The sequence below is a fragment of the Zingiber officinale genome, chromosome 4A (genome assembly GCF_018446385.1).
Source record: "Zingiber officinale cultivar Zhangliang chromosome 4A, Zo_v1.1, whole genome shotgun sequence".
NCBI lineage: Eukaryota > Viridiplantae > Streptophyta > Magnoliopsida > Zingiberales > Zingiberaceae > Zingiber > Zingiber officinale.
This window is the reverse complement of record NC_055992.1, coordinates 149,984,779-149,996,344: the sequence shown is the minus strand read 5'-3', so window position 1 is coordinate 149,996,344 and position 11,566 is coordinate 149,984,779. Positions and strand designations below refer to the sequence as shown.

Sequence of the window (11,566 nt, the reverse complement as noted above, 5' to 3'; positions counted from 1 at the left end):
TAATCTATTTTTTAATGAAAAATTATAATAAAGAAAAATGCCATTAATTTAAATTGTGAGTGATTATATATATATATATATATATATATATATTTTAAATGGTGGATTAAAAGTAAGGGTGGTGACTTTGCTTTCTCCCTTGTGTTCATTGATATTTTCTAGGGCAGGAAATGAGGTTTCTCATTGCTTTGTCACACTTTGTTATTTTCTTTTATAGAATTTAATTCCTAGGGTTAAGAAACTTTTCATTGCAACTTTAAAGAGTAAGGTGCTTTAATTGCTAGGGTTATTTTCAGTCACACTTATAATAATAATAATAATAATAATAATAATAATATTATTATTATTATTATTATTATTATTTAAAATACAATTAAAAATTAATGTGACAAAGAATGTTGAGCCAAAACGCACAGATTGTACTTCTTAGCAACCAAAAAACTGATACAAGATTTTGAGACCGCCAGTTCTTGTGCATACTTTCAACTGTTCCATCTTGGTGCTTTAGTTTAACCGGATTCCTTGAAAACTGCATGCTTCTTCACTTTTAAGCTTCACAATTACGTGTCCAAGGAAACACAGCCAATTCTCATGGATGAATAGCTACAGGCTCACAAAAGTTGGAGCTATCAAGATGACAAAAACTAAAACTACATTCTATTCTACAGGCAACCATGTTGGTGCATGAACAAGTCAAATCGTATACTTCATTTGGTACTGCCGCAGCAAGCTTTCCCCTTTCTCGTAATAATCTTGTATGCTAATGGTCTGCAAAGTAAAATGTGGAGAATTTGCATATCTTGATGCACCCCTCCATGCATCCAACACTGGATCAGATGCTCTTACCACTTTTAGAGGAGAGAGGTAAGGGCGGAGTTGCCTGATTCCAGCTTCCAGGCGAGGCAACAATCCAGGAAGAAGAGCACAGCCTCCAGTAACAAGTACAGATTTTGACATTTCAGCCTTCAGCGAATCGTCTACCATGGGAAGCCTCCGGAGTGAGATTCCTGCCATCTCATCAAGCCCAGCTTGATCAATACCAATCATGTTGGGCTGAAATAGAACTTCAGGACATTTAAAACGCTCCACATCGAGAATGATCTGGAAATCCTCTGCAGTTTGGGGACGGAACTTCTGAAATTCAGTGGTTCCTCCTGGGATTGGGACTAAATCTGATCTAGGAACAAAATTTGGATCTATGTCCTGTGGAAGTGGGGAAAGATCATTAGCCTATAGAATGTAGTCATTGATTAAGATGAACATGATTCTGAAGTGGATTGAACATTGTACAAACATAATGAATAACTGTGGTAGTGGGTGCATACACATCAAACTGAGAATTCACTAGATAACTTGGCAAACAGATGCTGCAATTTGTATGAAACATGAAGTTAAAAAAAAAAAAAATCAATAACAGAGCAAAGAAATGCATAGAAACTTGAGAATGACGTGATTGAAGCCGTACAATTTATAAGCATTACTCCAGGGTCAAGCAAACTACCAACAATATGGCTAGGAACACATGTATGTAGATATTTTTTTCACGTTTGTGAGTCATAGAGAAATAGTTCTATCCATGCCAAGACTTTTTTTAAAAAAATGTGGATTTATCGGAGGCACGTGATTTATTAACATTTCCATGATTCCTTATTTCAGCTAAGTAGAGAATACACATGATTTATTAAGAATGATAATGATAATGCTTTTTAAGCAAGATTTTACCATCCTATAATTATTAAGAATTGAGAATATAGATGCTTGTAGGGAAAAAAAGGTTACAACTATTAATTAAACGCATATTCTAGATATGAAACTAGTCGACCCCACCTAGCGAGATAAGGTTTGATTGTTATTGTTGTATATTCTAGATATGAAACAAAAACGAAACCATGGGGCTGACTATACCATCGTGGACATGTAGCAGCTAAACTAATTTGTTTATAAGCAATTCTTGACTTCCAGAAAAATGGATCGAATAACATCACTGATTATACCAAAATCTTATAAAAATTTCATTTCAGCCCAAGGGAACAATATGGTCAAAAACTCTAGGTGTCCCTCTGTATCTTAATCGATCAATCTCTTATTTATGATATCTTGGTTAATTTATTCATTTAGAATAACAAATGAAAGATTTATAAAACCCTTACTAGTAAAGATCTCATATACATTCAATTGATAATTCATTTCTTTTCTTATTATCAAATAATCATTTTAAAAGCGTATGCTGGAAGTAGGCAGTCAGATCACTGCAAAATGCCTAGAGGCTATGTAGAAGTGTAAGGCATATGTTGTCCTTATCAAGATAAATTGCTGAAAAATAGTTGTAGACTTAAAACTCTAACTAAGATATTTCTACAAAGAATCAATCAAAAAAGAGTTGATAAAAAATAATTCAGATTTACCACACAATGACTATATCTAAGTTTCTAACACCTATCCCTATTTGAAAGATATAGCACATGTGCAAAAAACTCTCTTTCTACTAGCAAATAATAATTCCTCCTGTCTACTGCATCAGCATAGTCATGTGACCTCCTTTGTTGCAACTTGGTGTAACTTGAAGAATGCTATGTGAGTTCAAAACAATAAACAAGCAGTATAGATAAGACAACTGAAAAGAATGCATGAGGAGATACATATAACGCAGCATGATATGCTTTTTAAAACAGTGCACGTAACAAATTTAGTCAAAGTTCAACATTACTCATTGTCTTATTTTATATTTATCATCTGCATGATTCAATGAGTTTTAATTTTTATTATAACTAATATGGTAATACCTTAGTGATCATATGTTCAATAAGTGGCCAACTATGGTCACAAAAGCAAGAATGATTAAAGTACTAAACACACAAAATAACACACACAAAAAAAAAAAAAAAATCTAAATGGGAAGTAGCACAAACAAACCTGGAGCCTGCATGTGACACGAGCTAGTTCTGCTTCCTCCTCATCTAGGCTATTGTCATCATCATCATTGTCCTTACTCATCAGTTTGTAGAGCTGCCAGTCTTCATCTCTAGCTCCAAAGGTGTCTTCACCTTTTCCTCGGTCAAATGCAGCAGATGTTAAGAGGCGCATCCTTTCCTTTTGAGCAGCAGTCAAGCGTTCACCACGCCCTACACCTCCTAATAAGTTATGATTGCCATTTGTTTTTGGCTTTTTCCTTTGCTCAACTCTCTCGCACAATTCTCTGTATCTAGCATGCATTTGTTCAAGGTACAACTCTGGATTCTCCCTGCAATTGAAGCAGAGAACAGAGTGAACACATTTTTTCTGCAAGGCAAAGTTTAAGAAAATTGCCATAATAATAGATAGCATCACACAAATTCTACTAAATGATTTGACAAACAAGAACAACGCCTTTAGCAATTTGATATACAAAGCTAGCTACAAGATTGATACAAAACCAAGATCAAAGTAAAAGTCATTTGATCAAAATTAATAACTATAGTTTCTTTTAACTCATAAAAAATAATAACGTTCTTCCATCTATCCTTGTTGAGCTTCTTTATCTTCCATGATAACCATCCTCCCTACAACAATTTGTGAGAAGATTACCATCAATAAATGCAAGCATCCTTCTGCACGAAATTTAAATTGCAAAATATTTTGGCACAAGATTACCATCCAAAGATGCTCATTTTAAATCATATGTTACCATTCAAACATACTCCTTTCTTCTCTATCAAAAAGTCATGGATTCATAAGGAACCAAATGCAACATTTACAAATAACACAGTCAAGCTGTGCTTCAGTATAAAAATTTTGTCAATAAGTAAAAGATGGTTTATGTGTATCGGGAAAACACATACAAACGCTTCTCTTCATCTAGTTGATTCTGTCTCTCCCGTATTGATTCCTCTTCAAGACGCTTTTGTTTGGCAAGTAAACGGCCCTCTGAGGTGGTCTTCAGAAATATCTGCTTCTTCTTTTCTTTCAACTGTCAAGCAGAAGCTGAAGTGTCAAATAAGAAGTCATTCACACTTTTCAAGCAAGCTATAACTATTTTACCCAGATAGCAAGTTGGATGAGATTCTATTACATTTTATCAATGTGCCAAATCAATCAAGAGTCCAATCCATATATATATATATATAAAAGATACCTGTTCAGGGGTTAGCATCTCATCAGGTACACTGGCAAGTGGATATTTCTCCAACAATGAAGCATCATTTTTCTCCTCAACCTCAATAGGCTCACCTTTAGCCTTCCGCAAAGATTGTGTCAACCTAATAATGTTGGACTCAATTTCTTGCCTTGAGTAGAACTTTGTTCCAGCTAAGATAGATGACACATCATGTTCATCCACCTCATCAAGTTGTTGCGACAAATTTTCCAGACCATTCAGTTCATTTTCGAGTTCAGTGATCCTCAAAGACCTACGAGCAGCAGCCATATCTCGCAATCGTTGTCCTTGTTTCTCCTTTAAAGCAGCTCTCCGAGTAAGTTCTTCTTCGGAAGGTACCTCTCCTTGAGTAGGTGCAACCCATGGCAATTGCCAGCACCTAGTTTTTTCTTTAGCATCTTCATTTCCTTTCTGCAGTCAAATGAAGATACAGAGTTAGGAAAACATGATTCATAGTATCCAAAAACAAACAAATGCAAAGGTAAAGGATTTTAAATGATCGAGATGCTCTAGAGTTTCCTATAAACAGTGACCCAGTTCTAGAAGCCCATCATCCATATGCCTAATATCTGATTGTCCAGTACAACAAAGCATTAGGTCAAGAATAATAGGTATCCCACCTGAAACTGCTGCAATTCAGAAGCAAAATCTTGTGCTACATAACAATGTTCCATCTTAAGCTCCTCAGCCTTCTCCCATGTAATGTTTGATCTATTGAAGGAAAATTGAGAATGAAGTACAAAAACAATAGATAGTACATGAAACATAGAGTTGAGTGACATTCATGCTGCAACATACATGTGTTGTGGGTGTTTGAGGGAAAGAAGCTGCTTCAGATAATCAGTAATATGAAATCCACCAATGTTTGTTCTGCAGCATGCTTTAGTAACAGGTTCCCCTTGCACAATCTACATGACCACAGTTAATCAAAATGTATAGAGAAAAAGATCCAAAGTTAAAATTGGCAACATAAGAGGAAAAGAACAAAAGTAGACACGCCATGTCCAAATAAACACACTACAATGATTAAATTAATACTGATGAGGTTGTCTTAACAACACATTGTATGGATGTGTTGTCTAAGTTAAAAATTGGCTGAAATATGTTGGGTTCCACAATATGTGCATATTCAGGTCTGTACTTTGCAATGATGATTTACATGCAGTACATAACTTTGTACATGCCAAAATCACTTACTGGTATCACATGACTTGTTGAAAATCCAGAGCAAACAGTGAGACCATCTTCATAGCATCTTCCATATTGTTGGTTCAACTTGTAACTAAAGATAGCATCAACTCCAAAGGCTAGATGTCATGCTCAAAGCATTAGAGAAAATAGAAACAGAAAAGCCCACACTATCACTCCAAGCCAATACAAATAACTCAAACATAGTACATTCTTTCTAGAACAAGAAAATTACAATAGAATAGGAAGAGGGAAATTTACCTATGGATGGTGCACCATAAGTCTCAAAGAGAAGTTCAGCCATTTTACTGCGTGAGGATAGTGGATTACAGATACATTCTGTCATTAAAATAGGATGATTGACCTATTCAAGGCAAAATAAAATGGAAAATATAAGATCAGAGCAGTTCGAACCACAAAATTTAAGTATTTAAAACATAACTTAGCTTTTCTTCTAAATGTTCCTAACGTAATATTGTTTCAAGGAATATAAGAATTCAATGTGTGCAAGGAGAAACTGAAGTTTAGTATCATATATTCAAGTCCAGGAGCAAGAGATAGCAACAGCGCCAAGCTTATAAGATTATGTGCATGATTGAGACAGCCACACCAAAGAAAAAGAATGAGACATGACCCCACACTATATATCTCAATCAGATTATTAATTATGTTGATCATTGGTGTTGTGCTCCACCTAAGCTCGTTTCCTGCACCCCCATTGAAAACAAATGATGCTAATAAAATATTAGTAACTTAATAATAATCTGATTAATAACAATTTGATATCAATCCTATTTCAAATTAAGATGACTACTTTTGATTTAATTTTAATTTCAATTAATGTTCGCAATATGAATTTATGATAATTTGTCATAAACTATGTTTACACTTGGTTCATGCACCTGACCTAGTCTTCACTGTTTTGTCTTCCCGCACTAATCCGAAAGCAACAATGACGCAAACAACTGATGAACAACCACAAAACATCACAAGCAAAATGGCACTACCTGAAGACCTTTCCTCATGCAGCTTTCTCCCAATTGCCCATTGCACCTCTCAAAAGTTTCCTTCTTCTCCATAGGCTGTCTACCCTACCTACTGATTTCTACAAGCTTTCCAACTTGGAGTCATTCAATTACAGAATTCTCAATCTGATCCTTCCCATACTACTTCAAGATGATTCTTCCAATGTCTCCCAATTTCAGTTATAGAATGTTATACGCAAACTACTGTTCTATTTTTACCATCTTAAACATTTGAAACTTTTGTCTGGATTAAAATAAAATGATCAATTTGCATTTGGAACATGAAAATATTTCAATATATTGTTCAATAGTGTATTATATATAATACAATAATGAACTTATGATTATATATCAAAAGGGCATCCCACTTTTTAGAATCATCAAAGGGGCACCCCCACTTTGAATTTTTATCAAAAGGGCACCCCACCCCACTGTTCAACCATGTACAATTACCCAATTGCTCTCCCACACTCATTATTATCTCCTGCCTAAATTCTGAAACAGTTAGATGTATTGTAGCAGCTACAAAACTATAGTTGCTACATATGTTGAAGCTATGATTTTGAAGCTGCTACAATCAGAATGTTAGGTGAGCAGGTCGAATCCGCATTGTAGCAGTTACGATTTCGTAGTTGCTATGACGTAAATGGTAGGTGAGCAAAGTTGAATCCACATTGCAGCAACACTATTCAAGTAACAGTACTATTCAAGATTTAGGCGGGAGATAATAATGTAATCAGTACTATTCAAGTAAGAGGACCAGAGGACAGTTGGGTAATTGTACACGGCTGATCAGTGGGGTAGGGCACCCTTTTGGTAAAAATTCAAAGTGAGGCACCCCTTTGACGATTTGGAGAAAAAAGGACTCCCTTTTGATTTCGGCCAATAAAATTGATACTATTATTATTAAATAAATATATTTAATATGATATTTTCTAAATTCTATTGTTGTGATCCATTTTCAAATTTGCTGCTATTCATTACTCTCTTTTAGAACAGGTGGTGATATAGCAGGAACAACTTAGATGTTCTCCCTACACTTTTTCATCTTGTCATGTTCCAAATATTATTTTAAAATAAAATGTCATCCTGTCAAATACTGTTTTTTTACTTTCAATTTCTATTCGAATATGAAAAGTTGAAATAGAATAAAGAAGCCCAAACAAACAAGCCCAGATACTCTTGGCATTATTATGCCCTTAAGAATGTCAAATGATGAGTGTACGATGAAGTCCATGGTCTTGGAAAGCAACACTTGGGCCACAAATATGATGCATAGCGGCCTCATTTGGCATATCCAAACACATATGCAATGAAAAAAAAAAAGGTTCTATTTGGGTCACTTGAACTGATTAGATTGAACCAAATTGACTTAGAACCTTAAAGCTACGAAATATTATCACTAGGAAGCTTGTATATGCGCATCACTTGTATATCATTTATATTCTATTCTACATTGTAGATATTGTATGATTGACATTTTTTCCCAAATTGAACTATGAAATGGAAGTATTGATAATACTTAACGTATATGCTCATGTATGTTGCATATACAAAATGTAGTGGATCAACCACTTACCACCTGCATATGCCTTTATTGTATATATCTTAATCATATTTATCAAAACTATTAATTTTTTCAGTTATGTCTGTTAGATTGACCCAATTAAGAAGCTTAGTACATAAAGAGAATCTCAACAGTAAAATGAGGTCAAAAAGTTAAATTTCAGATAAAACAAACAAGGAAGATAGATCCCTAGTAGTATCAAACAAAGTTCAAGACTTTGCATAAATAATGCATCATTATAAATTCATATATGAAGATGACTATTGGTTATACATTAGCATGCTCGTTAAAACTGCTAGACTAAAATACCAATAATGACAATGAGAATAAATTAATTAGTTCAAGGTAGTATCGATAACCTCCGAATTAGCACCTAAGCACTCAAACCCATAGTCAAGTACCTGCAAAAAATTATTGAGCGTATCAGAAAAGCACAACAACATAGATACAAAAGTTTCAAAAACAAAAATTGCTTATAGAAAGTTTCTTAAGAGAAAACAGAAACTGTATATATAGATTTGACATAAAAAAAGTGGCAAAAGCCAAGCATTAGGGAACTTGGATGGTGATGTTCTTGAACTTTGAGGAGGATAATTAGGGAGTATATGGATTACTAGGTACATACTTTCAGTTGCTTTTTAGCAAAATAGATCCTTGGACATGTCAAGTAAATTCTCTATTTAGACATTGAGAACATATTCTAACAATAGTCCGCATTGAAGTTTTGTCATACATTGATGGGCATTAGTCCTGACATTCCTATTAGTTGCTTTCTTGTTTAAAATGATATGTCGAGCTAATTTCATCTTCCTAAGTTGATTAATAATGCATTTTCAGGGAAATTAAAATTTTGATTCGTCTTACTTCTTCTCAATGAAAGGTAGCATAGTTTTACTGAAAGATTTGCTTGCCTGTCTTATGACTCATCTTCACCCAAACCACACAGTATTTCAAATGGAATTTGTCTCTTCAAACAAACCATAAAATATCCCTTTAGTTTTTCTACATTAGCTCAATGAAGCGTAGCGTTCATATTCAAGATTCTAAAGAAACTATACTGGTGGAATGTGGTCAAGCATTACGTAAACCATTTGCAGTATACAACCACGTATTCAGGTGCATATGTGGACCACATTTTGTAAAAAAAATTAGCATCAGCTGCACCATCTTTGTCAGGATCAATCAATACAGTTACTGATCACCCAAGTTAGATAGGCTTTGGCAAAGGTCAATCAATCTTTTCCAGAAAATCAGTCATCTTAGAAATATCCTTAGATAAGTTTTAAAAACTTGAGATTAAGAAAGTATCTAGAAGTGAGAAACAAGTTAGATTCCACTAGAAAATAGATTGAAACGTAATCAAGATGATTGTGAAAATGAATGAGGCAATTGAAAATTGGCCAATTAAATTGATTTAGCAAACTCAAGGATTTAGAAGTTTTCTTTTGATCCCACCTTTAAGTCTAGCAAATGCACAAGAGAGTGAGAGAGCCTACTCAAAACTCTTGAATTCTAACTTAACCATTCTAGATTGTCACGGATCAATAGTTCAACCCCACAACTACTCATAAATTGGCACTATGTAGACCAAGTGTCCTATTTGTATCTATAAGAGCCAATCGAGAGAAATTGTTGTCGATCGATAAAAAAACCCAACCAAACCCTATAACATAAAATAATTAATAATGACTAATTTAACCGCATATAATTAACAATATATTGTTCAATAACTTTATAAGAATATGGTTTCAACATTTATTGTAATAAATTTAGATTTTGTTATTTATTATAATACAACTATGTTATTTATTGTTTCCATTTTAATAAATATGAATGATGATTTATTAATGATACAGTTCATATTTATTTACCTGAAAGTGCTTTCATATAATTTTATCAAATAATAACAAAATGATAATAACTTGATAATGATAATAATGTATCATTGCTAATATTGTGATAAGACATTATGTATTTTTGATTATCCACACAAGACAAATACTAATAATGTGACATGGGTTCCTTTGTATTTTGATTCTTCACACAATAAGTATGCAATGCTAATAGTCAGCCAATCCAATACATGGAAGTAAAGTACTGCTTTGTAAATGTACGACACTGATTTATTATATCACTTAAGTTTCCAGCACCTGATGTGTATATTAATCAAGTGAGCATAACAGATATAGAAAAAATGAAGTGAAGTGTATGCGTGCATAATTGGAGGTGCATAGATTAACATGACCTAAAACCAGAACAGGAGCTCACGTATTCCATGATTTCAAACTGATAAACCACATTGCAATCAAATGGTGAACGGTATGATGTCCTTGTGCAATCGAAGTACTTCATCAAAGCAGGATCTTGATCACCAACTAACGTGACCGCATCACCTGTATTTTAGAAAAGGTGTTAAATTACAAATATCGAAATATCAACAATTAAATTCTTGGACAATCTTGAAATAAACCTGAATATAGGTCGTATCACAAAGTTGCATTCAAAGGTAACCTTTAAAGTGGAATAAATAAATAAATAAAATTTAAATTGAACAATATGATTTTTTTTTTTTTTTACACAGTGCAGACATAAATGATAATAGACCAGGAAGGAATCATGTGAAATTCCAGTAAGTTGTAATATAAAGGCAACTCATTTACCTCATGGTATGAGTAACTAAGGAGTATAATATTTAAAGGGAACGATAGTCATTTAGATGAACACTTCTTTTCCTTTGTATGAGAAAGAAAGTATACAAAATCACAAAAAGAGAAAAGCTGATCCTGTTATGTGGTTGTGGTCAACAATAGTAGTAACACCCTTGTGTCACAAAGTCATTTCCTTTAGTGTTTTTTTCGCCTAGGATAGATAATAGAATGTTTCCAATAGGTCAAAAAAAAAAACTTCAATTTTTTTAAGAAAAAATATGTTTGTATTGAAGTGTCAAAAATTAAGAAATCTAAGATATTGAAATGTAAGTAAAGTCGGACCGAGAATCATATCATTATAAACGAATAATTCAGGTGTTGCTTAACTAGATTAGTACAATGCTATCCTTAAAAGCCTTCGTTTTCACATAGATAAAAATGAGAGAGGATTCTAAATCCTGACCAGTGGCCTTGTGACGAGGCCTCTGAACGACGTTGCGGAAGGTGATCCGTGGATCCGACTCCCCAGCCCACCTGTAAAAAAGCAAAACGTCGGCGAGGGCAAGAGCAAACAAGATATGACGGCATCAAGGAGCCATCTAATTAAACCAAGGTGAGAGTGCAGCACGTAACCCGATTCGGAAGGTGGAACCACCGTTGTCAATCACAATGGGGGTGGTCGGAGAGAAGCGCGCGTAATCCGATTGCCGCGACGGCCTCGTGAACGAAGACGAGGAAGACGGGGGCATCTCGAATCCTCCTACAAGTTCTTCCAGCCTCCTTAGAATAGCCGCGGGGCGATGGGGATGCCAGGGAATTAGGGTTCGTGCTTTTGATGGAGTAGGAGAAAGACGCCACGGTAGCAGTTGGGTGTTGAGTTTGCTGTTTGCTTGCGAACCCGAAGAAACCGAAATAATTGGAGCAGTTGCATTTTCACCCAAATTGTTTGGGAAATTACTTTTTCATGTCTAAGGTCGTCTTTATTTTAAAAATTATGTTGTTTACT

General features: G+C 34.4%; 1 protein-coding gene across 2 annotated transcripts; it reads right to left on the bottom strand.

The window, feature by feature from the left end:
• Positions 1-398: 398 nt before the first annotated feature.
• Positions 399-11,448, bottom strand: LOC121971657 (actin-related protein 5-like). 2 transcript variants are annotated; one of them, XM_042523016.1, is made up of 12 exons: positions 11,194-11,448; positions 11,024-11,094; positions 10,181-10,305; positions 8,272-8,313; positions 5,582-5,684; positions 5,330-5,439; positions 4,931-5,040; positions 4,753-4,843; positions 4,112-4,543; positions 3,819-3,946; positions 2,914-3,241; positions 399-1,203 (listed from the first exon to the last, which is right to left on the bottom strand). In XM_042523016.1, the coding sequence occupies exons 1-12, from the start codon at positions 11,307-11,309 to the stop codon at positions 694-696; spliced, it is 2,166 nt and encodes a 721-aa protein (XP_042378950.1). In that variant the 5' UTR covers positions 11,310-11,448; the 3' UTR covers positions 399-693. The 2 variants fall into 2 exon arrangements, with proteins under 2 accessions (XP_042378950.1, XP_042378951.1); XM_042523017.1 differs by lacking the exons at positions 11,024-11,094; positions 11,194-11,448 and having other exon boundaries at positions 10,158-10,271.
• Positions 11,449-11,566: the final 118 nt, after the last annotated feature.